The sequence below is a fragment of the Pongo abelii genome, chromosome 10, assembly GCF_028885655.2.
Source record: "Pongo abelii isolate AG06213 chromosome 10, NHGRI_mPonAbe1-v2.0_pri, whole genome shotgun sequence".
Taxonomy (NCBI): Eukaryota; Metazoa; Chordata; class Mammalia; order Primates; family Hominidae; genus Pongo; species Pongo abelii.
The window spans coordinates 45,576,767-45,603,205 of record NC_071995.2 but is presented as its reverse complement, the minus strand read 5'-3'; the positions used below and the strand labels follow the sequence as shown (position 1 = coordinate 45,603,205).

The following is a 26,439-nucleotide window of genomic DNA, read 5'->3' as shown; positions in this document are numbered from 1 at the left end:
TCCCTCTTCCTCTGTATCTGCAGCCTCCTCATTTTGCTCATCCAGCTTCCCAGACCTCTGGGGACCACACTATCCCACAGAAAGTCTGGCTGTAAAGCAGGTAAGCAGCCAGGAAGGCAAGGGTAGGCAAACCTTGCCCACTCTGATAAAGGACATAGGTCACTTGTAATCGGGTTCTGGGGAAATGATAAGCAAAGTGGAGGCCAAAGCCAGGGAGAAGCTGCGTCGCAGGAGACAGAGTCAGTTCCGAAAGACGCTAGAGTTTGCCTCTTTGGTCTGGTCTGATTATTGGGGAAATGGTCCAGGGTGGGGACAGGCTGTTCTTGCTCAATCCAAGTGACAGGCACTGATGGCAGTGCCTGCATCCTGCTGTGGCAACATGTGGAAGAGAAACTGTCCTGCCTTCTGGGTCCTGGATCCTCATGGTCCAGATGCAAAGGGTGGGCTCCCCAGAGGTCCAGCCTGTGGGTGATCGGGCATAGGCATGGAGGGAGCAGAGCTGCCACGATGACCATGTAGTGACTCTCAGTTACTCTTCCAGGAAGGAAGTCATTCTCATTGCCAACAAATGAAAAGGGCAAGTGAAGATCTCTTGGGAAGTCATGTCTTTTAAGTGACTTGTGGGGAAGGGAGGTGGTGAGACCTCCCACCCCAAAGATGGCTGGAGGAGGATGGGGGTGTCTGGTCGGTAAATAGCAGGAGTGGAAGGCAAAAGCAGTCAGTACTCTGTGAGTCGGAATGTGTGTCATGCTTTTGCAAACCTGCCCTGCAGGTCCTGTGCCAAGGAATAGACTAAGCAGTGTTCCCAGAACCAGATGCCATACAAAGTCCTCATTCTGCACAGGGGAGAGTCCTGGTCCTGAGCAGGGTGTGGGCAGCTGCACCCACGGGAAAGTGGAGTCTGGGCAGACTCGATAGTTGGTTCCTGAGAAGCTGCTGGCTCTCACTGGCCTTCTGATGACAACCTGAAGCTTGGAGGTGTTATGCAAGGTGGGACATTCCAGGCACTGTGGAATACCCATGAGGCCCAAGGCTTTGCTGGTGACACATCCAGTGTGTGCCACCTGCTGGTACTGGAGTTGTAGCTTCAGCTATTTACTGAGCACTCACTTGTTAACAGGTGCTGTGCTACGTGCCTCCCAGACCTATCACTAGGTCTTGTGAGGTAGGAACCAGTTATATTCCCTTTACAAATGAGGAAATGGAGTCTCCGTGAGATTAATCAACATGCCAAGCTGTCATAGCCTGTGAGGAGGAAACCCACAACTCCCTCTCAGGTTTTGAGAAGCCCATGCTCTTAACCTGCATGGAACTCTCCCACCTCTGCATTCATGGGATGGCCACAGGGCACTTAGTCCCCTGTCTTGCACATTACAGACCTGCAGTAAATGTTTGTGAGCTGCGGGGTTAGATGTACTAACTAGTTTGAACAAGTTGACCTGAGAACAGGCTTGGACTGCCCAAAGGTTACTCTGGGGACAGTGGCCTCTCAGAAGGAGGCTCCCTCTGCCAGCACTTTTAGATCTTCATGACTCTCTGGCAGTCTCGGGCACCTTACTCAGGTTAAGAACAAGAACCCAAGAGAGGTAGGATTGTGCAGAGAAATTGCATGGAATCAAATATGACTCTAACAGTCTGGAAGGCAAATAGGAAACAATCTTTCAAACAGGCCTCTTTATTGAAAGCCTACTATGTGCTGATTGTCCCATTGGCCAATGGGGAGCTATTCTCACTTTGCCTACCTTTTCCCTCTCCTGGCTATCCCTTAAGGAACTCCTGAACCTGGCCCAGCTGGAAGGAGAAAGGGACTCTAGCTTCCTCTGATAGCCTCATGCCAGGCCCTGTGCAGATTGCTTTGCTTGTCTCCCTCAATCCTCATAGCTTCTCTTTGGGGTAAGTACGGTTATTCTCTCTAGCAGGCATAGTGGGGAAACCAAGGTCTAAAGAGATGCAGTCACCTGCCCAGGGCTGCAGAGTCAGCCTGTAACCACTGCTTCACACGGCTTGCCAGCCCTGGGCCTGGCCATACAAACCACTCTGTCAGAGCCTGGAGACAGAGGTTGCAGGAAGAGAAAATGCTCAGCCTGCCCCACCCCCTGTGGGTCCCAGGGTTCCTTGATAGATGACTAAAATTTTAGGTAGTGCTGTTAGAAGCTAGTGGCTTGGCAGAACAGGAGAAACACAGGGTCTGAGTTAGACTCTTGGGTTCAAATCTTGGCAAGGTCACTTTGTAGCTTGTGACCTTGGGCAAGTTTCTAATCTGTCCAAATCTCAGTGTCCTTACCTGTAAATTGGGTATAGTAATAGCTCCCTTGTAGGACTGTGTGTGGATTAGATGATGTAAGTCAAGTGCCTGGCACACAGTAGGCCCTTGAAAGGCATGTGTATTCAGTAGATATGGGCCAAGAACCTACTGTGTGCCAGGTACTAGTCAAGACACTGGGAATTTAACAGTGGGGAAAAAAGAGACTCTTGCACTTCTTTTCAAAATTTCTAGCCCAGAAGCCTGTCCTTGTGAGAGGCCTGTTTAGAACTCAGGAATGGCTGTCCTGGCACCTGACTAAACTCCGATTTGGCAAATTGGTTTCTCTGTCATTTGTTAGCTGAGGAGCTTGTGAAGGTTACTTAGCTTCTCCACAACTTGGGTTCTTCAATTCCTTTTTGTTCATTTTTAAAAACTGTGATATATCACATACACAAGATTATATGTTTATGTATAGATTAAAGAATCCTATACCCTGTACCTACCACCTAAGTTAAGAGTGGAGCATTCACAGCACCTTAAAAGCCCCCTCTGCCTCTCCCCATTTGCATTCCCCTTCCTTACTCCCCACCCCAAAGTGAATTTCAGTTGTTTCCTTGCTTTTCTTTGTAAGTTATCATCTATGTAGATTTTACAAAACACTATGTTGTTTCATTTTACATGGCTTTGAAGTTCACATACCTGTGTGTTCTCTTTGATGTACTCTTCTTTGAGTCAATGAGTTTTCTGAGGTTCATCCATGTCAATGCACACCACTGCAGTTCATGGGTTTGCACTACTGTGTAGTATTCCATTGGAAAAATACACCACGATTTGTATATCCTCCTCTCACTGATGGACATTTGGGTTGTTTCCAGTTGAGCTATTACAATAGGACAGTACTGCTAGGGGTGTACACATTATACTTGTCTTCTGGTTCATGAGAAACTCACAAGAATTTCTGTAGGGCACATACCTAGGGTTGGAATTGCTGCCTCCCATGGAATTCTATGTTCAGCATTGCTATAGGGTGCCAAACAACTTTCCACAGTGGTTGTCCCAAAAAACACTTCCAGCAGTGGATGAAAGTTTCCATTGTTCTCCATCCTTTTCAACACTTGATATAGGCTTCATTTCTTAAATGAAAAAGTTGTATTAGATGAGTTTCTACAGTTATAATGATTAGCTATAATAGTTGTATTGTTCATGACCTAGGGACCCAATTTCTGGCTCATGTGTGTGCCTGTCTGCTGCACTGTGTACAGGTAAGCACATACATGCCAAAGCCTGACTCTGAGAGCTCTGTGCTGGGCCTCTAAGTACAGTTGCAGCCCTTCCTCTCTGGGCTTCCACCAGCAGTGCTTGAGGGATCCCATGGTTCTACATCCTCCCAAACACTTGGTGGTCTCCTCAGTTCAACCAAAAGCCTGGTGTCAGCAGTGAGCCCATACTATGTGCTCAATTAATACCTGGGGAGGAATATATATTTTCCTTGGGCATCAGTTTTGAGAAAAGGACATGGAAGTATGAGAACCACGAGTTTGCTGGCTAATCAAAGCACACAGGGCTGGGGCAGTGAGGGATTCACGTCTGTCCTGGGCTTCTTGATCATTTAAGGGCTCCAGTGAGATGCGGTGAAGTTTATTAGTCTCTACTGGCCATCTCTTCAGAGTCTGGCCTTGTTCTTTGGCCTTTTGACTTGTTTAACCTGAGAAGCAAGGGGTAGCTGGAGGGTTGGGGTGGAGGGAACAGAGGCGATGCCACAGGGAAAGGAGGCAAATGCCTGTAGAGAATCCCTTTCCCTTTGAAGGTCGAATAGCCTGCTGGGACTACTGGGGAAAAGAGGTGTTAACTACACTCACCATCCTGGTAGCCACATAAACAGCCAGATACTCACCACCCAGCCACCCATGGGACAAAGGAATGTGGCTGGCTGGACAGTTGCATGGGCCACCTCAGCCCTCAACTTTGTAATTACCTATCCAGTCTGTGCCTGTCAGCTCCGGGCAGGCAGGTGCTTCTGCCCTGGGCCTCACCTTGGCTCCCAGGCCTGTGCTGGGATCACAGACAGGGCTCTACCTTCTCCAGCCATCCCTCCACCCCAGCTCCACCCAGTGTCTCTTTCTATACCAACCTTTGACCCTTGTGAGGTTACCATATTATGTAATAGCTGACAATCATAATATCCAATGGTTATTATAACTCACTACGTTCCAGGTACTATGTTCAGTGCTTTTCATGCATTTTCTCATTTATGCCTCTCAATAATCCTGTGAGGCTGGTAAAATTATACCCATTTTATAGAAGAGGAAACCAAGGTTCATAGAGATTAAGAGGCTAAATTCCTTGCCCAAAGACATTAAGCTACTAAATCAGAACCAGAATTTAAATTCAGGCTTAAGTCCAGAATGCATGTTCTCTTCCTTACTTGTGCACTGCCTTTCCTGCAGTGTCCTGGTCATTCCCTCCTCCCCTTCCTGTCTAGGAGGGATGGAAAAAACACAGCAGGTGGTACGAAGGTGAATGGGGCAGTTCCAATCTGGCCAGGGAGAAGCTGGAAAACACCTTCGGGGCAGAGTTCTTTGTTCCAAATGGCTCTGAATTTCCGGACTTCTGCCAGGGGCAGGAAGTGACTTCGGCCCAGCGTCTTTGGCAAGCACACCCATATCTTGGGTGCCATGATGTTAAGAAGTGGGGGAGGGGCTGCCTCAGGTAAAATTCCATTATAATGAACTCCATTTGACGTCTGACCGGCTTTGTTGAAACCAAGTGCACAGCCTGGGAAACTGGAAATGGACTGGAACTAATTCGAGGTTGGGTGTCTTTTAGCAAAGCCCCCCGAAAGGTTTGGAGCCTAGAAGGAGAAGGAGAAAAGAGTCAGACTCACCCCCAGGTCCTCCTGAATGTCAAGCTCCTGCGTGGTCCTGGGCAGGGCTTGTGGGGAGAGCTCTGTGCGTAACTCCACCTGTCAGTGCTGTCATCGTCCATTCCCCCTACTCTACTCCGAGCCCCGAGAACAGATCTGAATCCTGTCTCTGAAGTGCCCCTGCTCCACACAATAACTAACATGTCACAGATATACTCACTAGATGGTTTTGTCTGTAGACCGGGTGCCTGAGCAAGAAAGGAGGGTTGAAGGGCAATTGCTTTGTGTCGTTAAATCATCTTCAAAAACTGGGCTGCAACTCAGATGAATTCTCCTTAGTCATTGCAGTAATTGTGCACAATAATAAGCACTAACATTTACTGAGCAGGTACTACATGCCAGGCACTATGCTGAGCACTTGATGCGATTTTCTCATGGACTCCTCACAGACTATGCAGTAGGTGGTATTATTTTTCTCATTTCACAGGCGAGGAAGCAGAAGCTTAGAGAGTGCATTTCATTAGTTCTTGTTGCACAGCTAGTGGTAGGGAGAATTCAGGGTTGGGCACACCCAGGCCAGCTGCCTCCAGAGCCTGCACTTCTAACCGTGAGCTCTTCTGTCAGTGTGCGCTGGTCAGGGGGCCAGGGCCAGGTGGGTCATGAGTGAGGCTGGAGGGATGCAGACCCCGTGAGATGGACTGGAGAGCACACGCTTGTTGATGGGAGCAGCCCCTCTCGGCCCAGCAGGCTTCCAGCAGGAACTTCAGCCTGGTATGGCCAGATTATCCGACTTTTTCATAGAAAGCTGGACATTCAGATTTTTTTTCAAAAATGTAACCTCTTGATTTCTAAAACATTGACAGCCAATTTAAAAAAAATGAAATGTGTAATCACTGTTGGTGATGGGGGAGGACGGGTGGCAAACAGCACACATCACAGTCAGGTCTGCCCTGCGGGCTCCACTGCGTCCTGTGGTAGTTTTTTTTAACAGGTAAATGTTATAGAGTGGGATGGGAAAAACCCTGTTCTTGTAGAATTCCTTACTAAAGTACTAGAAGGTACCCCTCCCAGCATGTGATAATAGCTTTATAATACAGAGTGTTTCTTCCTTGTGAGTTAGAAAGAAAGCTTTCAGAATAAGATATTCCAAGAATACATTCCCCTCCTTTCCTTTCTCTCCTCCTCCTTCTCTCCCTCCCATACTCTGTCTTCTCAGGAAGGTATTTCCCCATAGGTATTAGAAGAAAAGTTGTGTGAGAAAAATCAAAAGGAAACTAACAGAGGATAGGGTCTTAAGGCAAAAAAAAAAAAAAAAAAAAAAAGGAGAAAGTTTGGGGATGGGCTTGGTAGACAACAAATGAATGGATCATGCTCCATGCAATTGTTCTAGGTGTTTTTTCACAGCCTTCCCCTTTTTACCTGAATTTATTCCTCCTCCTCTCCTATTCTTAAATACCTGGAAAAATAATAGTAATGCAATAGCTAGTATTTTTATAGAGTGTAATTTTAGAGTGTAACAATTTTTATAACACATTTGAAATATTTATCTCAGCTGACACAACAGTCTTATAGAATCTCCTTTTGGAGGCTTGGTAAAGTAGCAGTGTTTTCTCCTTCTTCCTTGCATTCTGTAAGAGTTGTAGCCATGGAGGATGGAAACTCCTGGCTCCCACAGGCCTTCTCTGTCCTGCCGCCCTCATGCCCCATGTGGATCCACAGGTGGAGGCAGGTGTGGCAGGCAGTTAGTCTGAGCCCTTGACTAGGGTCCCACCTCTACAAAATCTGGTGCCAGCAAGAGTGAGGGAGTGGACATGGGAAGGGCCCTAAATGGATAGTGGCTCCAGTTAGTGGCCCAAGGCCAGCCTCCCCCACCCCACCCTGCCTGTCACTCTGAGCTATTGTTCCAAAAGCTGGGCAGAAACTAACTCACTGAGGGAATTATTTTCATCTCTGTTAAACTTCAATCCTGGGCTACTGACCAGCCTAGCTGCAGAATTATTTTTCAGGTCAGGGGGAGTTCTGGAAAAAGTAAGGGCGGGGGAGTGAAGGGAAGCAGTAGCCATCTCACCCAGGGGCGGAGATGGACCACGACCACTGACATCCTCCCTAGGATGCTACCTGTCTGCAGCCCACCTGGAAGCAACTCCAGCTGACCTAGTGGGGCCCAGCCCAGTCAGAGGAAATGGGGTTTCACCCACAAGTCTTTTAATTGAACCTAGTTTCTGAGCTAGTCCATCAGATTCCTTCCTGAGAGATGTTTGCCTCTGCCAGAAAGAGTATTGAGTGCAGGGAGTGGAACTTCTGCCAGCTGGTTCAGAGGTCCGGTGGGCAGCAGGCCTGGCTCAGGGCAGCTTGGGGGCTGCAGACAGCTGACCACCAGGAGGGAAAGAAGTTGCTCCTCTAGGGAAAGAGGTTGTTCCTCTAGGGACCCTGAGTTTAGTTCTTCCTCTGTCCTTGGGCAGCATTTTTGGAAAGTACCCTGTGGTTTAAATCTGTTCTGTCTTTGCCCCCTGGCTACCAAAGAAAAACAAAGAAGAGGGAGATGACCAATGGGTGGGGCTGGGGAAGGGGAATCATAGCTTGGTGAGGATTCAAGGGTTAGAACAGAGACAGCTGTTTCCTATCACTTTGTGGCCCTGGGGAAGAAAACTCCAGACAGATTCTGATATTTGGCCTGAAACGTTGAACCAAGGGGGTTATCTTCCATTATAGCTCTGAGGGTAAGGCAAGGCTTGTGTCATGTTGGCCAGCAGTGAGTTTGGACAGCCAGACTCAGGATATGGACTGGCATGTGCCTATCTGCATATGAGATGCTCCACACACGTCTGTGGTGCGTGTTGTTTGTGAGCATCGTGTATTTTGCCTGATGCCCTTCCTTAGACAAATTCCTGGCAATGAGCAAGTGACTTTGTTGACCAGAGCAGAGTGGGCTGAGTGGGCTGAGTAGACTGGTGGAGGCAGGTTTGGGGATCCTGCGGCTGTGGGCAACTCACCTCTCTCTGTGCCCATCAACCATATCTGACCACCCTGCACAGACTGAGGAATTAAGTAAGGATTGCACTAGTGATATGGCAGCTGAGTCATTCACTAACCTCCCTTCCATCTGCCCTTATTGAATCATTTGTTCTTTCTTTTGATTTTCTCCCACAAAACCTTTTTTTTTTTCTATTCAGCTAGACTGAATTTTTTAGGTCTCTCCTTTACCTCTCCCTTCTAGCTCGACTGCGGATGGTCCTATTCTTCTCAGGGTTAAGGATCTCCCCGAAGGACTGTGGGGGACAGTGGCGTTGTGTGTACCCAGGCTGGGACTTCAGCTGTGCTGCAGAAGAGGCCTGTGCATAGCTAACCTCTCAATGAAACAATGAGAGAGGCTCTGTTGTCACAACCCTCAAGGTGGATTCAGGTTGGAATGGGGATCTGAATGGGGTCTGAAAGTCTTCAGTTTCAATAAATCATGGCAATAATTAAAAATTCCTGATATTCAAGACTCACTGGGTTTAACTTGAAGAAACAGAAAAAAGAGTGGAATGTACTTCCTACAGGCCTTTGACATGAGTGTGGCCAGTTATTATGTCTCTTCCTGGCGCCTTCTCCCTCTCTCCAGCCATATTGAATGAGTTTCTCTGTCCCAAACATGTTCTTTCCCTTTCGTTCTCAGCTTTTGCATGTGCAGTATCCTCTGCCTAGAGTGCTCCTTACTCCTCTTACCACTACCACATTAAACTCCTCTGCTCCTTCCTGTCTCCTTGGAGAGGTTGAGAGGGGACTGCCTCCAAAGAGCCTTCTTTTCTCTTTTCTCACTAAGATGAGGCAGAGGCTCTTGCATGTGCTCCCTCTAGACCTGGCACTTACCTGGATCGTAGGATGTGTCGTACTGAATTGGAGGTTCCTGTTTGTCCCCCATCCCCACCCCCCAACCCACAGTAGACTGTAAGCTCCTAGAGGACAGGGTCTACATCTTGCTCACCACTGTGTCTCTCATTTCCAGTACAGGCCTTTCCATGCGGCTGGCACTTAAACATAGGCAGGGACCCTATCAGAGGTAAGGCAGCAGAGGCAGAATCCATGTCCACCACAGTGTGAGGCCAAGAAGAAATGCTGCCACATCCTATCCCTGGCCCTCCAGGGGTGTCCCCAAGAGGGACCCTACCCAGAAGGATGGCCAGAAGCCTGACCAAACAGCTCTGGAAAAGCTCGTTAGGGGGAAGTCATTCTAATCAGAAACAGAGGAGCGGCCCATGTCACCTTGGGGTGACTGCTGCTGCCCTTGAAAGTGAGTGGGAACCTCCTATGTGGCCCAGGTCCCGAGAAGCTGCGTGAACACGGTACAGGGGAAGTGTCCACCCTCACTAATAACCCAGAAGATGGAGAGGATACGTTTGGACAAATCAGCCGTGTACGGGACCGGAGCTGCCTGGTGGAGAGCTAGACCAGCCCTGCCCATCTCAGAGGACCCTGGGGATCCTTCCCTGATTCTGACACAGGCTTCAGAATCTATCCCAGGATAAGTGAATGGCCTTCCCAGGCCTTCAAGAGCTGGGGCAGCCAGGAGTCCAGGCCCACTGAGCCAGAGCCCACCCCATGTCTAGGTGAAGGGGCATGGCGGGGCCATTCTTCTGCCAGGGCTTCCACAGTTCTCGCTGCCACCTCCTGACTCCAGCCCCTCGGCACCCACCTCAGCCTTCTCCTGAGTTCTGCTTTCTGCTTCAGGTGGTGGTGGGTGGGAGTGGGTGGTGGTGGTGCCGCTGTCCTGGTAACAGACAGAGGGGCATCCTGGAGGTAGTCAAGCTTCAGGTCCCACTAGAGTGAGAACAGATGCAGGTACAGGATCAGCACTTAATGATGGGGAGGTGGGGGACGGAGGTGACACTGGGTGAGAAGGGACAGGAAGGACGATGGCTGTAAGGGTTGGTAATCAGTGACAACTTGGGAGCCACAGGCTTTATGTTTTACATGGAGGAAAAGTCCAGATTTGTAGCTCAGCTTCTCTGATTGTTAGGGGAGAGATTAGAACAACTCATTTCTCCTCACCCCAAGAAGTTTTGAAAGAGTTTTAGAAGCCACAGACAGTGGGTGGGGTGGTCAGTTTTTTTTCCCAGCTCAGGAAAATTGTGGCTTTCTGGGCAATGTTTGTTTGGGGTGGAGCTTTTGGGACTGAGAAGCAGGCATCCTGCCCTTCACAGCACCTCTCTCGGGCCTGAAGCTCTTCTCATTTTCCTGGATTCTCCAGTGATTATACTAAAGCCAGGTACAGTTCCAATAATAATAGTTAACATATAAGGCTTGTGGTGTGCCAGGCACCCTTCTGAGGGCTACTCAGAGATCAGCTTGTTTGATCCCCACACAAGACCTGAGACTCAGGTATTATCATGTCCCTATTTGTAGATGAGGAGACAGGAATGGGCTCTGGGGGCATCTGAACAGTGGCCAGGTGGCCAGGGGCATCAGGCTGGCCCAGGTGGCTGGACAAAGGCAAGGGGTCTGATCCCAAGGATCCCAAATATCTCAGAGCTGGTAGGACCTGGGGTTTGGATACTGACCTTTGACACAATGCGGAAGAGTCTACGTGATTCAGAGATCACATTGGTCCCAGAAGGAACATAAGGAAAATAAGCCTGGCCACCCTGGATAGGGGTAGGTGGTTGGGCCTCAAAGAGGTTTGCCTGAGCAAGAGTGGCTCAGGCCTGGGCAGGCCACTGTCCCCAGGAGCACCCTCCCTGCCCATCACGTCCCTCTGCCCCTCCCTCCTGCACATGTCACACTGACCACATCTGTAGACATCTTGAGTTGTAGCTGTAGATGGGGACCAGTGGCTCCCATTTTCATTTTAGCCATTTTGTCTCCTGCACCCACTCCCTTCATACAATCTAGTCAGAATAGCACTTCTAGGGCACACGTTCTCAGTCCAAGCCGTGGGAAAGCTCCCCTTATCCAAGAGAGTTTAAAGATAGTGACTTGGGTTTTTGTGAGTGTTTTGTTTAGTAAGGACTTGTGGGGAGGAACCGTGCTAAGCCATAACCAGTGAGGAGAAGCAAGACAGCCTGTCTGACCCCAGGAGCCAGTCCTCTGCTCTTCTGCAGTCAGGCCACTGCCTGGGGGCTCTAGTCATTCCAGTGGAAGATGAATGTAACCCGCATGGTGACGTGACAACTGTTTCCTCCCTGACCCCGGAGGAGCTGGCTCTAGAAGGTTGGGATCAATCCTGAATTTAGTTTATGTGTTAGATTTTTATATATATATATATATGTATTATATATTATTATATATTATATATTATATATATTATATATTATATAAATATAATAATATATGCATTATATATATGTATTTTATATATTATATATATATATAAAATACAAAACAATAACTTTTCTGGGGTTTCTCGTGGCAGTTGAAATAGTCCCACATGTGGTCGTCAGAAAATAAGCCATTCCTCATACCAGTATGGGATAAGCTCCTTGACCTCTGAGGAGCAGGAGTGCTTCCTGCTGTGTGTTTTAGAATCCCTCCCCGCCTTGTTTCGTGGCAGTGAATTGCCTCTTGGTCCTGTCCAAGTGTGTCTTTCACTGATTTTTTGAATCATGTTCTAGTTGCTTGGTCCTGCCACATGGGTCCAGTGTTCATTTGAGCATAACTGTAGTAAACCCTTTTTCCAGATCAGTATAATAAAGGAGTGATGTGCAATTAAAAAAAAAAACAAAAACAGTGGCTCAGTCCTATGTGGACTCGGGCTGAGGGTCCCAGCATTAAGACAGATGCTTAGCCTGGAGGAAGGCACGCAGGCACACTGGAAGCTGGGCTTGGGAATGGCTTGGAAGCAGCTCTCTCCTGCTGTCCTGAGCTGCTTTTTTGTTTTTGTTTTTGTTTTTAGAGAAAATCCCATTTAGCCATCAGCTGCACTAACACTAGCAGTAGTTTGGGTCTCCCCAAAGAAGGGCTGGACCTACTCTCTCCCTTTGGGGATGCCCTAGTTTCTATTTCTTGGTCTCCAAGTCACTGAACAAATAGCCTCCTTGTCTCATCAACTTTTCCCTGTAGCAGATATCCTTGGGAAGTACTCCCATGCTAGTGTCCCAGGAAGACCCACCCGGAGTAGAGAAAGCTCAGGCCAGGCATATCCCACTTTCCTCTAAAGTACTCCCTGTCTTGAGTCCTTGTTCATGTCTTTGGCCACGGGAGCTGAAGCCAGGAGCTGGAGTTGGTAGGGCAGGAGCATGTGGGTGATCCTAGCGACATTTTTGTTTCTCTGTGTTGATTGTAAGGATGTAGTCAATGCTGGGAGGACCTGCTGCAGTCTGCATCAGGCCTCCTACAGGGAACTCTCAGCCCCAAAGGGAGAGTACACACCAGCTTCCATGGCCCATTCCTACCCCACACCACATCCTCGCCCTGAAGCTGCTCAGGCAGGCGGTTGGGGGTACGGACTTGGCCAGGCTGGAGGTGAGAAAGTACACTTCCTTACTGTGTGGCCCTGGATATGTCACTTCCTCTCTGATTACCTCAGAGGAGACTGAGAAGAGACTGAGGCCATCAAAGAGGAAGTGACATGTCCAAGGCCACACAGTAAGGGAGTATACTTCTCTTCTCTTGTTTTTATTGACTTTCTTAGAATTTTTTCTTTTTATTTGTAGTTGACACATAATAATTGTACATATGGAATACAGAGTGATATTTCAATATGGGTACACAATGTGCAGTGATCAAATCAGGGCAATTCGCTTATGTATTGCCCCAAACATTTATCATTTCTTTGTGTTGTGAACATTCAAAATCTTCTTTCCTAGCTTTTGGGGAATACAAGGTAAATTATAGTTAACCACAGTCACCCTGCAGTGTTGCAGAAAACCAGAATCCATTCTTCCTGTCCAGCTTTAATTTGGTATTTGTTAACCAGCTTCTCCCCATCTTCCCCTCCCTGCTACACATCTCAGCCTCTAAATACCCATGGTTCTACTTTCACGGCCTCCGTTTCTTCAGTTGTAAAACCAGAGAGATTGAACTGCAGCTTCCAAATGGGCCAGTCCCCTATGCGTCACTGGCCACTCTCCAGCAGTGACGGGCATAGCCTGCCTGTTACCTGGAGAGCAGTAATCAGCCCAGAAATCTTGTTGACAAAGCTAAGGGCAGAGTTTCCATTGGAAAAAAGCAGCTTGCAGGAAAAATTGTTGATAAGAAGTGGAAATCTATCTAAGTAAGCCATGTATCTACTGCCCCACTGCCTGAGGCCTCATGGGCTCCCCACTCTGAGTCCTGCACGCTCCAAGAAGCTGCTAGAGCTCCCCAGAGTGGCCTTAGTGAATGAGAGTATGTAGCCTGGTTACCATGGAGTGACCCACTAGCCCTGTGATATGGTTTGGCTGAGTCCCCACCAAATCTCAACTTGAATTGTATCCCTCGGAATTCCCACGTGTTGTGGGAGGGACCCAGGGGGAGGTAGTTGAATCATAGGAGCCAGTTTTTCCCACGCTATTCTCATGATAGTGAATAAGCCTTATGAGATCTGATGGGTTTAGCAGGGGTTTCCACTTTTGCTTCTTCCTCATTTTTCCCTTGCCACTGCCATGTAAGAAGTACCTTTCACCTTCCGCCATGATACTGAGGCCTGCCCAGCCATGTGGAATTGTAATTCCAATTAAACCTCTTTCTCTTCCCAGTCTCAGGTATGTCTTTATCAGCATTGTGAAAACAGACTAATACACCTTGATACTGCAGGGGGTGTCAGTCCATGGCTTTTAGCAGGTTCTCAAAGGTGATGCATAGTCCCAAAAGTGTTAATGAAGAACAAGCTTCAGAGGTAAACTCCTTCCTACAACTACTGTGTCATCAGCCACTGAATTTCCCATCGTTCAGTCAGTCATAACTGGTGAGCCTCTTAAATGTTCTTAGAGGTTCTTAGAGCTGCATTGCTGGGGCCCAGCCTCCTCTGGAAAGAGCCAAGTGGCAGACAGAGGAGGCGGCAGCCCTGCTGGGAGCACACCCAGCACTCACACTGCTCCATGGGCCCTTTCCGTAGAACAGGCGCTGTTCTCTCCAGGTGCAGGCCACAAACGCGGACACTGTCTGTGCTACCACCTTACTCACTCTTCTTGTGGGGATCATGATCAAACCTGGGAATTTGATTTGAGTCTAAATCAAAATTAAGTGTAACCCAGGCTATCTTCTGCTGCTTCTCCCCTGCAACTTCACTCACAACATAAGCATTATTGAGTGTTCTGTTTTTATGATAATTTTCTGACTGATGGAAGTGAAGTGTCTTAGGGCTTAGTGTCTTAGAAAAGTCTAAGAGTCTTAGAAAAAGGGATCCTTTTTAATTTTTCTTTTCTTCTCCTTTTTTTTTTTTTTTTCTTTTTTTTGAGACGGAGTTTTACTGTTGTCGCCCAGGCTGGAGTGCAATGGTGCGTTCTCTGCTCACTGCAACCTCTGCCTCCCTGGTTCAAGAGATTCTCCCGCCTCAGCCTCCTGAGTAGCTGGGATCACAGGCACCCACCACCAAAGCCGGCTAAATTTTGTATTTTTTTTTTTTTTTTTTTCAGTAGAGACGGGGTTTCGCCATGTTAGCCAGGCTGGTCTCGAACTCCTGACCTCAAGTGATCCACCCACTTTGGCCTCCCGAAGTGCTGGGATTACAGGCATGAGCCACCGCGCCCAGCCAGGGCTCCTTTTTCTAATGTGCATATGGTACCATATGGTGGCCCCCTATAAGCCCTCCTCTAGAGCTCCTGTGTGAATGGCCTAGTAGCTTTGTCTAACATGGCTACAAAGAGCTATCTAGGAGCAGCCATTGAAAGCTATGGGGGGCTATTCCATCTGTGCATGATACAGAGCTTTCTAAGCATAGAGCCATACAAAGAGAGTGGATTGCCGTGGGAGGTGGTTCTCCACTAGGAAAACTATTCAAGCATGGGCTAGAAAACTGTTTGGCTAGAATATTACAGAAGAAATTTAAGATGATTGGACTAGGTGGTGCTGTTGCCTTCCAATCTTGAGATTTTCTGAGCTGGATGTTATCTATTGGGTTTTACTGTGGATATTGTGGTCTGTAGAAAATAATTTCCAACCATTCTTACCCATATTTAAAAGATGCGTGTATGAAGGAGCTGGGGAGACAGTTGGGGCAGGAAGTAGTTTGGATATGTTCTATTTATACAGTAAACCCTCTCCACTCCCCATTATTATCACTCTGTTCCCTCTCAGCTTCTTCTGGGAGGTACTGAGACTGTTCTGACAAAGAAAATGGATACATGTTGGGGATGGTGGAGAAGGAAGAGAGGGTATCACCTTAGCTGGCCATGATATTGTTATGCCTGAGTTATGCACCAGAATAAATAGATGACAAAAAGTCAGGTAGGTCACGCAGTGCTCAGCACTCGATGGGACAGAGTTTAATGGATGATGAAATGAAAAATAGCAAGACAAGGGTGTGTACGCACAAGTACATGTGCGGTTGTGGCTGACGGACACACAGGCATATCTTCTCCTGGAAAAGCCCAACACGTTGTTGCCTCTGTGTGTGGCAATTTTAGGAAGAAGAAGAATTGTCTCCCACTCTGTGGGGAAATAGCTTAGCCTTCCATTTCTTTCTAGAAGGAGTGGGAACTTTAGAACAATGTCAACAATTAGAAAGCCCAGTTTAGATCACCCCAGTCCCAACCTGGTGGAGAGAGGACCCCTCTCCTGGGGTCGATTAGGGGCCACATCTTTTGTGCCCTTCCTGCTCATTGGCATCTGAGGATGAGTGAGTCTCACTCACTGAGGCATGAATGTTGTGGTTCATCTAGCTAATGAGGGATCAGGGAGAAAGCTTCGTCTCATTTAAGGTCTTCTTGCCTGGCGTGGCTCACACCTGTAACCCCAGCTACTTGAGAAGCTGAGGTGGAAGATTGCTTGAGCCCAGGAATTAGAGGCTGCAGTGAGCTGTGATTGTGCAACTGCACTGTAGCCTGGGTAACAGAGGAGACCTTGTCTCTTCAAAAGAAAAAAAAATAGTGCTTCTCATGACGGGAATTCCAGTCTTGGAGTTGCATGCTCTCAGAGCTACAAAAGACATTAGTGGTCAGACTTCTTGTCCACTCCATGGTCCTTCTCAGAGACACAGCTTTACCACCCTTAGGAGGGTCCAGTCAATGTGGAGTTAAACTGAGCCATGAGGGACTTTGATTTTTGTCTTCCCAGGGCTCTGCCCAGGACACCTGGCAGTTGCCACCCTGTAAGACTGCCGTAAGCGAGACGGCCCCGGGGATGCCCATTTAACAGAAGCTGCCGCAAGATGGGGCCGCCTGTGGTGTGGGCTGACAGGCAGACGTGTAGGAAAGGCAATGGTTGTGGCTTCAGTGACTGGAAGGAAACATGTTATCTTCTCATTTCTTGCTAAGGCAAGGTCAGGACTGGGGTCAGGGTCAGGCAGAGTTTTTGATGTGGGATGCAGGCCCTGGAGGGATGGAAGCCAGGGGCTTTCTACAGAGTTGAGCTCCTCCCCCTCTGCTTCTCTGAGGCTCAGTGCTGGGGGTTTGGTATTTCTAAAGCAGGGTCAGGAGAGGGTTGCTCTGGGGACGGTCCCAGCAAAAGCAGTGGGATGTTCTGTGTACTCAGAACATGAGTTGCTGGTGGGGTGGGCGTGTGACGTGGCAGAGGGCAGGTATTAAGCAGTTTTTCCACCTGTCCTCTTTTCCACCTTGTGTCTTTGCCCCACTTTCCTATAGGCTTGCATTTGGACTTAGAGGCTGAATCTAGGATATCTCCCCTAAAAGGACCCTCCAGTATTGGAAAGTTGAGTGAGGAGGAGAGGCCCATCTATTGAATGGGATTTTCCCAGATGAGAGGGGCTAGGTGATAGAAAGTGGATAGAACCTGGCTGAGGCCTGCCATCCCTTGGCCTGGGGATCCTTGCAAGGAAAAGAACAATCCCCAGGTTCTTCACTCATGACCTGGGGATTGTTCTCTGCATTGCTCCTGACTTGGTGGAAGTGAAAGGTGTCCAGGGCTTAGGGTTGCAGAAATGACTCAGAACTAAGCTACCTAGATTCAAATCCAGCTCCAAAGACAATCACCCTCCCTGCGCCTCAGTTTCCACCCCTAAGATAGGAACAATAAAGTACCCACTGGAGGAGGCTCTTGTGAGAGTGAAGTGAGTGAGGACACAGGAAAACCATGGAGCAGGGCCCAGTGCGGAGCAGTAGGCATCTGCTCTGATGATTATCATTGGAAAAGGACCCAGTTGGGCACTGCAATCAGCCTGTCCTCGTTTGGCCCCAGGAACCACCACTTGCCTAGCTGTGGGTGCTCAGAGTGCTCTGAAATTTGGCTTTGCTACAAGTAGGACTGCTCCCTGCCTCACAGAACTGTTGTGAGGGCTAAATGAAATAATGTATGCAGAGCTTAGCAGGCCTGGCGTGTAGTAGATACTCCAGAAACATTTTTTTTAAGTTCCAGGGTGGTGGTCTACCTGAATGTCACCTCTGACCTCTGAAAACCACAGGGATTGAGGATAGGAAAGCAGTGTTCCTTTCTGCATCCACCTGGTCCCCACCTCACCTTCCTGAGCACCAGGAAAGGAGCCTGAGGAATCAATAAGGCCAAAGGAGGAACCCTGCAGAGCGTGGTCAGCTGGGAAGGACTTGGGAAGTAGGAGCAGAGGGGGCAAAGGAGGGCCTGGGTTGGGGGTAAGTGGCAGCATGCCTGTCCTCAGCAGACACCTCCCACTGCCCATGCTTCTTGGGGGGATGGGCCAGCCCAGCTTAGGTTATCTTGGCTCATTGTTCACTAGTGTTTTCCTCAGATGCTCCCTGGGAGCTGGCAGTGCTGGAGGGGGTGGCAAGTGGCCTCAGCCGGCTCACAGTTCTAGGACTGGGCCCAGGTCTTGGAAGCCCCTTGAGCTCTCCCCTTTCCCTGCTTAGGCCACTGGAAGACAGAGTTCTCCAAAGAAAGACAAAAGCTGGGGTCTAGACGTACCCCATCTGGGGTCTGACTTAAAGGCCTTTGCCAGGGTCACCTCCTGTTGGCATCAGAGAAGGAAAGAAGTGTGTGTTTGTGTGTGTGTGTATGTGTGTCTGTTTGTCTACATCTGCAGGTGGACAAGCAGGGCTGGGTGTGAGTGGAAGTGGAAAGGATACTATTCTGCCCATCCCTCCTTGCTGGCCCTCGCAGCCAGCTGCTAAGATCCAGAGTCTGGGCAGCAGAGTCAACCCTACTGCAGCTGGGGGTGTTGAGCGTGTCTGGGGAAGAGCTAAAAGTGGCAGAAAACATCCTGTTTGAAAGCAATGCTTTTCTGTATTTAACCCCTGCAGCACCTGCTCCGCCTACACCCGGTCTCCACAGACAGATCTCAGACACCTGCCTTTGAAGCTGTCCCAAGAGACCAAGGCTGTGGGCTGCCATCCAAGCCCGCCCCATTCCCAGCTCCTGTGTGGCTCCTCCTCTGCCCTGCCTGGGGCAGCCATCTTCCCGCAGGGCAGCCGTCTTCCTGCTCTTAGCAACGGGCCACGTGGCCCAGTTGCTCTGCTTCCTGAGCTGCCTACAATCTGGAGATGGAGGGGTAGTGAGAGTGTGGGTCTCCCTAAGGAAAAGGCCCTTCCTCCCTCCTGACACCCTGGGCTGTGAGAGGAGAAGGAGTGTCTAGGCGGGAAGCTGTTCCCTTCTGCCTGGGGCTGGTTGCCGCCACCCCTTCCCACTGCTCCTGCTACTCCCTGCCTCAAGGGAGGGCCATCCTGGCTGCTGCCCAGCCTCCACCCCCACACCCCTGCCAGCGATGACATGGCATGCCTGCCCCCAACAAGCCACTTCTGTTTGCAGTTACTGATCTGGGGACTAAAGTCCCTGGAAAGAGCTTCTTGTGCCCACTTCCTTAGAGACTGGGGAGGCGGTCAGTGCTCCGCCTTAGATAAAAGGTTTCCCCTTCTTCATTTCAGAAGCCTTTGGGTCTGAAGTGTCTGTGAGACCTCACAGGAGAGCACCCCTGGGCTCCACTTACCTGCCCCCTGCTCCTTCAGGTAGGTGTTTCCTCATCAGCCACAACTTCCCTGGCTTTCTGTCTTCAAGGGTTGGGTTGGGGAGGCATAAAAAGGTGGTGGGCAGGGGAAGGAAGGGATACCACCAGGATTCTGCAAGGTGGGTCCTGGGCCAGCAGAGTCTGCAACTGAGATGCATGAGTGTGTGGGGTGCGGGTGGGAGTTCAGAGAAGGGCTCAGGAGCTGGGGCTTGCTGGCTCCGGCCACGAACCTGGCTGGGCTCTCCTGTGCGTCTGATGTTTCCTGTCCAGCCTCCATCTCCTCTTTCTCTTTCCTGCCTTTTTTAGTCTCTGCCTGTCATTCCTGGGACTTTCAGCTCTCAAGCTGCAGAGGCTTGGACGTCTTCTCCACATGTGGACTTTGGTCCTGGGCGCTGGCTTCTTGATAACAGCAAATAACGTCAAGCAGGGTTGGGTCTTCTGTCAGCTCCCCTGAAATGGTCTCATTCACTGTGGGCCTCTGGCTGCTCGATCCAGCCTTTCCAGCCTTCACCCCCAGCACGGAGACTTCCTGATGTCAGGGCAGCACCCCACCCCATTGCAGGACTGCTCTGTTGCTGTGCTGTGGTAGTATGTTGTTCCAACTCGCTTGCATCATAGCATCTCCAAATGAGCCCATGTGATGCTGAACATGTGTTGACTGATTTAACAGATATTCCTTTCTACCCCCCATTTTATTTCTCTGTTTTCCACGAAATCCACCAGATACTTGGGAGCCTGGATGACCCAGACTCTGTAGCAACACCACGATGACTCGGAGCTGCAGCATCTCAGCTGACCCAGGGTTAAGCCACAAGCATCCTGGACGGTTTCCCCTATTACCCCACAATGATATTGGGCCTCCGGGATGCTGGCCACATCTTGAATGTGTGCTATGTTCTAAAACCTGCAGGCATCAGCTCGGACTTGGGATGGTCTTTGGGGACAATGTTGATAGACCCACAACCACTTTTTCTATTTTTAATTGTTTTTAAATTTTGAAACGTTTTATGTATTCAGAAGGGCATGCAAACACAGATGTACAAAACATAGATGTAGTGTTTTGATAATAATAATAAGAAGAATAAGATACCATATGCTCGCTACTCAAAAAAATAGAATACTGCCACTATATAATGCACACCCCTCCCCGATCTAATCTCTCCAAAGGTTTCTGTTAATCATTCTTTTGTTCTTTTTTTCTAAACTTGTCTTATAAGTTCAAGGGGTACCTGTGCAGGTTTGTTACAAAGGTATATTGCATGATACTGAGGTTTTGAGTATGAATTAATTGTCTCCCAGGTAGCGAGCATAGTACCCAATAGGTTGTTTTTCAGCCCCTGCCCCTGTCCGCTTGTATTCCAAGTGTCCACTGTTCTCATCTTTATGTCCATATGTACATGATGTTTAGTTCCCACTTATAAGTGAGAACATGTGCTATTTTGTTTTCTGTTTCTGGGTTTGTTTCCTTAGGATAATGGTCTCCAGCTGTATCCATGTTGCTGCAAAGGAAAAAGGACAGTGTATGTGTGTAAAAAGGACAGTATATGTGTGTAAAAAGGACAGTATATGTGTGTATATATACACACACACACACACACACACATATACTGTATTTTCTTTATCTAGTCCAGAGTTGATGGGCACCTGGGTTGATTCCGTGTCTTTGCTATCGCTGCAATGATCTTTGTTCTTTTTCTGAAAGCGCTTCTCTCTTTACATATAGGTATATATTTATACTTGCTAAACTTTAATGTGTATATAGTTGCTAAACTTTAATATACACATTAAATATGTATTTATATATTTAATGTATATATTATATATACATTAGAGTTTAGCAAGTATAAATCTAGCTGTGAAAGAAATTAGCAATAGTGTCACTATTACTATTAGGATAGTTCAAAAGTAATTGTGATCTTTGCCATTATTTTTGATGGCCAAAACCACAATTACTTTTGCACCAACCTAATACATTAAGGTTTCCAGGAAAAGAAAAGCTAAATGAGGTTAGGGAATCTCCGAGGTCTGTGACCGGGATTCCCTCTGTCCCATTGGGACTGATGATAACATATTCTTGCTTATCTGCACCACTTCTTTCCCTTGGTGTGAAGCTGTTTGGGGAATTTTTAGAAAGTATTTGTTTTATTCATTTGGCAGTAGTAGTTTCTAGACATATCTTAAGGTTTGGGCCTCTCTGGGCCTCATTTGTAAAGGGCGTGATGATAATAGCATCTACACCATGGAGTGGTATGAAGGTGAAATAAGACTTAATGAGCTTTGATATTCCACACCCTAGATCAGAGATCATGGGCCTAGTCATTGAAAAGTAGCTCAGAGCCTCCCAAGGGCCCCCAGAATCTGCCTCTGTCACCCAGGGGCAGGAGGAAATGGTACCCTGGGGTGGAGTGGGTTCTTGTCTCTTCTTTCCCGGCTTTCTCTCTTATTTTTCTTCTGACATGAAGGACCCTTTGCCTAGGGTCAAAGGGGTCACTGAAACCTGTAATGACCCTTTCGAGGATTCAGATAAAATTGGGAGAACTGGGATGCAGTAAGGTCTGAAAGCATTTTAGGGCAGTCTGAAGTATCCCAGAATCATCTCTGAGCCTGAAAGTAGACGGGATCAGATGGAGCAGGCAAAGCTGAGGGCCCAGTTTTGGCTAACGAAAGAGTCAAGCCAACTGCTTCCTGAGAAGGCCTTCCCAAAGCTGTGGCCTTTCCTTCCCTCTGTCTCTTCTCCTTTTCCTCAAGTATGAAATCCATCTCTAGATGATAACGCCTGTTTATAAAAACCATCTCTGAAAATGCAATTAATTGTATAGGACTCACATGACTCAGAAGGACATTCAAAATAATGTTTTAAGTATTATTGACAAAAAAAGGGGGGGAAGTATCTTGAAACGTTGATTGTTTTGGTGCCGGAACACCAGGGGCATAAGCCTATTAGCCCTGAGCTTTATGGTTGCGAGGAGCTGGGGCTGGAATGACCAGAGCACCTAAATCCTCAATTCCCCTCACCCTCAAGAGGAGGAGACCTGAGGGTTTCTCTCTACATGTAGGTGCTGAGGCTGAGGGAGGACTCTCATTTTCCCTTGGAGGGGGCATTGGGCAGGATAGAAGCCCCTGACCTGGTTCAGGTCTGTGCCTGAGGCAGAGCTAGTGCCAGTAGTATGCATGGGTTCATGCATATGATCCTTACACCCTGGAAGTAAAACACCTCTTCCAATGCAGACAGCCAGGGCATGCAGAGGTGAACCACTAAACCCAAATTAACCTGACAGATGCAACATCTGAAACCAGGTGGCTGATTCCAAGACATGCTCTGAGCCAGCTGTGTAGGGAGAATCATGTATGAGGGCTCCGAAGGCACTGTGCTCAGGCCTGGGCCCTGGGGAGATGCCCACACTTGCTGAGCTCCCTGGTGGTGAGGGGTGGGGGTGGTGGGATGAGGCTGGGGGTGGGTGACACCAAGGATGCCAGCTGGCCCTGTCACTGACTCTGGCTCTGACCGTGGCCTGCTTGCTGTTCTTACAGGGATGGAGGCAATGGCAGCCAGCACTTCCCTGCCTGACCCTGGAGACTTTGACCGGAATGTGCCCCGGATCTGTGGGGTGTGTGGAGACCGAGCCACCGGCTTTCACTTCAATGCTATGACCTGTGAAGGCTGCAAAGGCTTCTTCAGGTGAGCCTTCCTCCCAGGCTCTCCCCAAGGGAAAGGGAGGGAGAAGAAGCAAGGTGTTTCCATGAAGGAAGCCCTTGCATTTTTCACATCTCCTTCCTTACAATGTCCATGGAACATGCGGCGCTCACAGCCACAGGAGCAGGACGGTCTCAGTGAGTGGTATCTTCTTTTCCGTCCTCTCAGCTCCAGATGTTCCTCTGACTCACTTGGAAATCGTTTTCCTGAGGTTGCTGTGTGGGTCTCTATCTTTCCATTACACTTGTGACCCACAGCCTCCTGCACCAACCCATGTGTCCATCCTTCCAGAGTGAACCTCCTCCCTGTTGATGATCACAGCTTCCTCACCCAAGAGATAGGCATGTCTTTGGGGAAAGCCCAAGAACTTGGCTTCAGAGCTTGCCTTCCCATTCAATCCAAACTGTTTCTTGGAACAAGGGAAATGGCACCTCTTGTCGGGTCATCACGATCTGTACCCATATCTTCACCCAAGGACTGTTTGTCCTGGTCTGAAAGCCAACCTTGGAACACCCAGGCAGTGTCAGGAATGTACCTGCATTCCTGTTTGATCAGGGCCAGTTTCTTTACCAACACACTCCCCTTACATGAGCCCAGGATTACAGATGTGAAAGGTGTGGGAAAAGCACTGGAGGTTCCCATTCAAAGCCGGGGTGGGAGGGTGGGAAAGGGGTGAATTGGGGCAGGAACTGGGAATCATGAGAAATTAGCATTTGGCATGTATTGGAGACAGAGAGAGACTAGCCTGAAAGAAGGCAGCCAAAACAGATCTTCTGTCTAGCGGTCTAGACTGGAGGTGGGTATGGCAGGGCTCTAACTATCAAATGAGGAAAGCACAAATCAAGTCCAGAGGAGGATGCTGAGGTCGGCTTGGTTGTTGTCTAAACCGGAGTGCTCTCCTCGCCTTGGGGGCACAGTGAATTCAAGTCCAGGCGCTTGTGTGGGACTCTTACTCAAGGACTTGGGGGCTCTCTGTCAACACAAGCACCTGATTCACCTGCCCTCTGCCTCAGGAATCAGCAGGCCCAGAGTTTCATGGCCTTGAGCAATTGCTGGGCAGCGGGGTTTCTGTGGGTGCTAATTGCCTGTTTGGCCTGGCACTGGCTGTCCGCTTGGCTTCCCGGCAGCCTACTCCCCAGCTCGGGGAACCAGACAAGCAGCATCGCTGGCTCTAAGTCGTGTTGCTGCATTTGCTAATCCTCGGGCCTGAGGTCCACACATCCTGCAGGGTGGGCCTTCTAGAGCCCCAGTTGTGTGTCCCCTGGGACTTGGGGGGCTGCCTTGAGTGCTAATGAGAGGGGAATCTAACACACACCTCAGATCCTGCTTACTACCATGAAACCCATCAGAAAGGCGTGGTCTGGGATGCTGGCCATGGCAATAATTTATGGGATGTCTTTGCTCGAATGGATGTCCTTGACATCTCTAGGTTTTAGTTAACTCAACTAATGGCATGCATGTATTGATATCCACCCCTTCTGCTACATAGTGTTAATCTAAGGATTAATGAGATGACATGTAAAAAAGTGCTTTGAAAAACAGTTTTTCAGTCTGATGAAAAAAAGCTGAGATTTTTGACCCTGATGGGCCACTACTGCTGCCCTTCATGGAACCATGCTCTCATAAAATAAACAAAAGCCTTGCAGCCAGCCAGCCAGCTACTTTCCTCGTGCGTGTGTGCGTGTGTGTGTGTTTGTGTGATTTTTTTGTAGTGATGGGGCCTCCTTATGTTGCCCAGGCTAGTCTCAAACTCCTGGGCTCAAGCGATCCTTCCATCTTGGCCTCCCAAATTTCTAGGATTATAGGCATGAGCCATCATGTCTGGCCTTGTGTTTCTTTCACTCATTCCGTCACCAGACTTGAATCCACATTTATAATCTGGCATTGGGCTAGGAGCTGTCAATATGGAGATTCTCACCAAAGGTCATATCTTGTCAGTCTGCAACCAAAACATTTGGTTATGGAGTCTCTACCCCCAAATCCACTCTCTCCTCCTAGGCCTTCTCCCCCCTGAGATCCAGCTCTGGGAAATGAGAATCTTAGGTGGCAGCTGGTTGGGTGGTGACATATTGGAGGCCAGTTCCTCACTGGAGTGGCTCTGACTGCTATGCATCTGTGGTTGCTGCCCTTGGACACACCACTAGGCTGGGAATCCTCAGGACAGGAGCATGTGAGGCATCTGGGTGGAGGGAGGACAGGTCCTGTCACGCCCCAGGCTGAGTGTGGAAGATGGCAGAATGAACAAGGATGATATGTTTGTAATCTGTGTCACTGCAGACTGACAGAGTGGCTGTGTTGCTTGTGGGCACATGATGCCACCTTAACCCACTCTTAGTCCACCTTGACAAGAGCCCTTAGAGTCTGTTGCTGGCTGTTGGTCACAACCACTGCCTGCAATGCCTGGCACTATTGGCTGCAGGCTGGTTTTGTCTTGTTACCCTGTCCTCAGTCTACCTTACTTAGATCTTTACTGTCCCTGTCTTGATGACTAAGCCAGGCTGCTACATTCTAAAGAGCCAACATGTCTGTCATTTGCTTGAGGATGTGGATGAAAGAGAATGAGTGGGGTTATCTATGGATTGTTCAAGAGTAATGTTCAGAAACTTGAGGGAAGGTCACTGAAGCTGTCAAGAAAGACAGCTGCAAGGTTCTGAATTTTGTTTGATATGTACATAAACAAACACACATGTGCATACACACACACACACACACACACAGACAGTCAATCTTCATTATTCATGGATTCTGTATTTGCAAATCTGCCCACTTGCTAAAATTTACCAAAATCAATACTTGCAGCCCCTTTGTGGTCATTTGTGAACATGTGCAGAGCAGTGAAAAATTCGCATGGCTTGGCACCTATCTTCCCAGCCAGGGTCTTCACAATCTATTTAGTGCTATGTTTTTTGCCTTTTTTTGATTTTTGTTGGTGACTTTGCTGTTTAAAACAGTTCCCAAGCATAGTGCAGCACTGCTGTCTGGTGTTCCTAAGTGCAATGCCATGATGTGCCTCACAGGGAAACTATGTGTGTTAGACAAGCTTCCTGCAGACAACAGTGCTGCTGGCTGTTTGTTCAATGTTAATAACTCAACAATATCTATTGAATAAGATATCTTTAAACAGAAAACTCACAAAAGACAAGGTTATGTGTTCATCAGTTGATGAAAATTTTGTGACCAGAAACCTTACCCTGTATTTCCCCCGGGAACAATGTTTCAATATTCACTAATCCAGTGTCCACAGTGACTATAGATCATAACTACTGTGAATAATGAGAATCAGCTATACATACATCATTTCTCCTCTTCTTCCACCCCTGATGCCTGCTTCTCCTTCTTTGCTTCATCCAAATTTTATCTGGAAGTTTTCCATTTTGGTCTGGTCCAAATAGTTGCTTGAGAACCCTGTGGTCACTTATATCTGTTTGTGAAACTCTGATCCTAGGAAGCAAGGACAATGTCAGTGGTCTGTACTTTCTCTGTGGTGGGCGCTGCATCCTTGCATCCTCGGGAACACAGAGATGACAGGAACCAAGTCCTTGCTCTCAAGGACCTTGCTTGACCATTTCCTGATAGTTATTGATAAACAGCATTGCTTGAATATTGGGTCACTAGCTGTTTTCCAAGCCCTGGAAACCAGTAATCCAATCCCA

General features: G+C 48.4%; 1 protein-coding gene across 6 annotated transcripts in view; it reads left to right on the top strand.

The window, feature by feature from the left end:
- Window positions 1-26,439, top strand: part of VDR (vitamin D receptor) — a 104,229-nt gene that overhangs the window by 44,252 nt on the left and 33,538 nt on the right. For 4 of the 6 annotated variants that reach the window (XM_024256328.3, XM_009247660.4, XM_063711651.1 and 1 more), the window contains 2 exon segments: window positions 19,013-19,093; window positions 22,624-22,771. In XM_024256328.3, coding sequence (XP_024112096.2) covers window positions 19,013-19,093; window positions 22,624-22,771 — 229 coding nt within the window. 6 annotated transcript variants of the gene reach the window in all.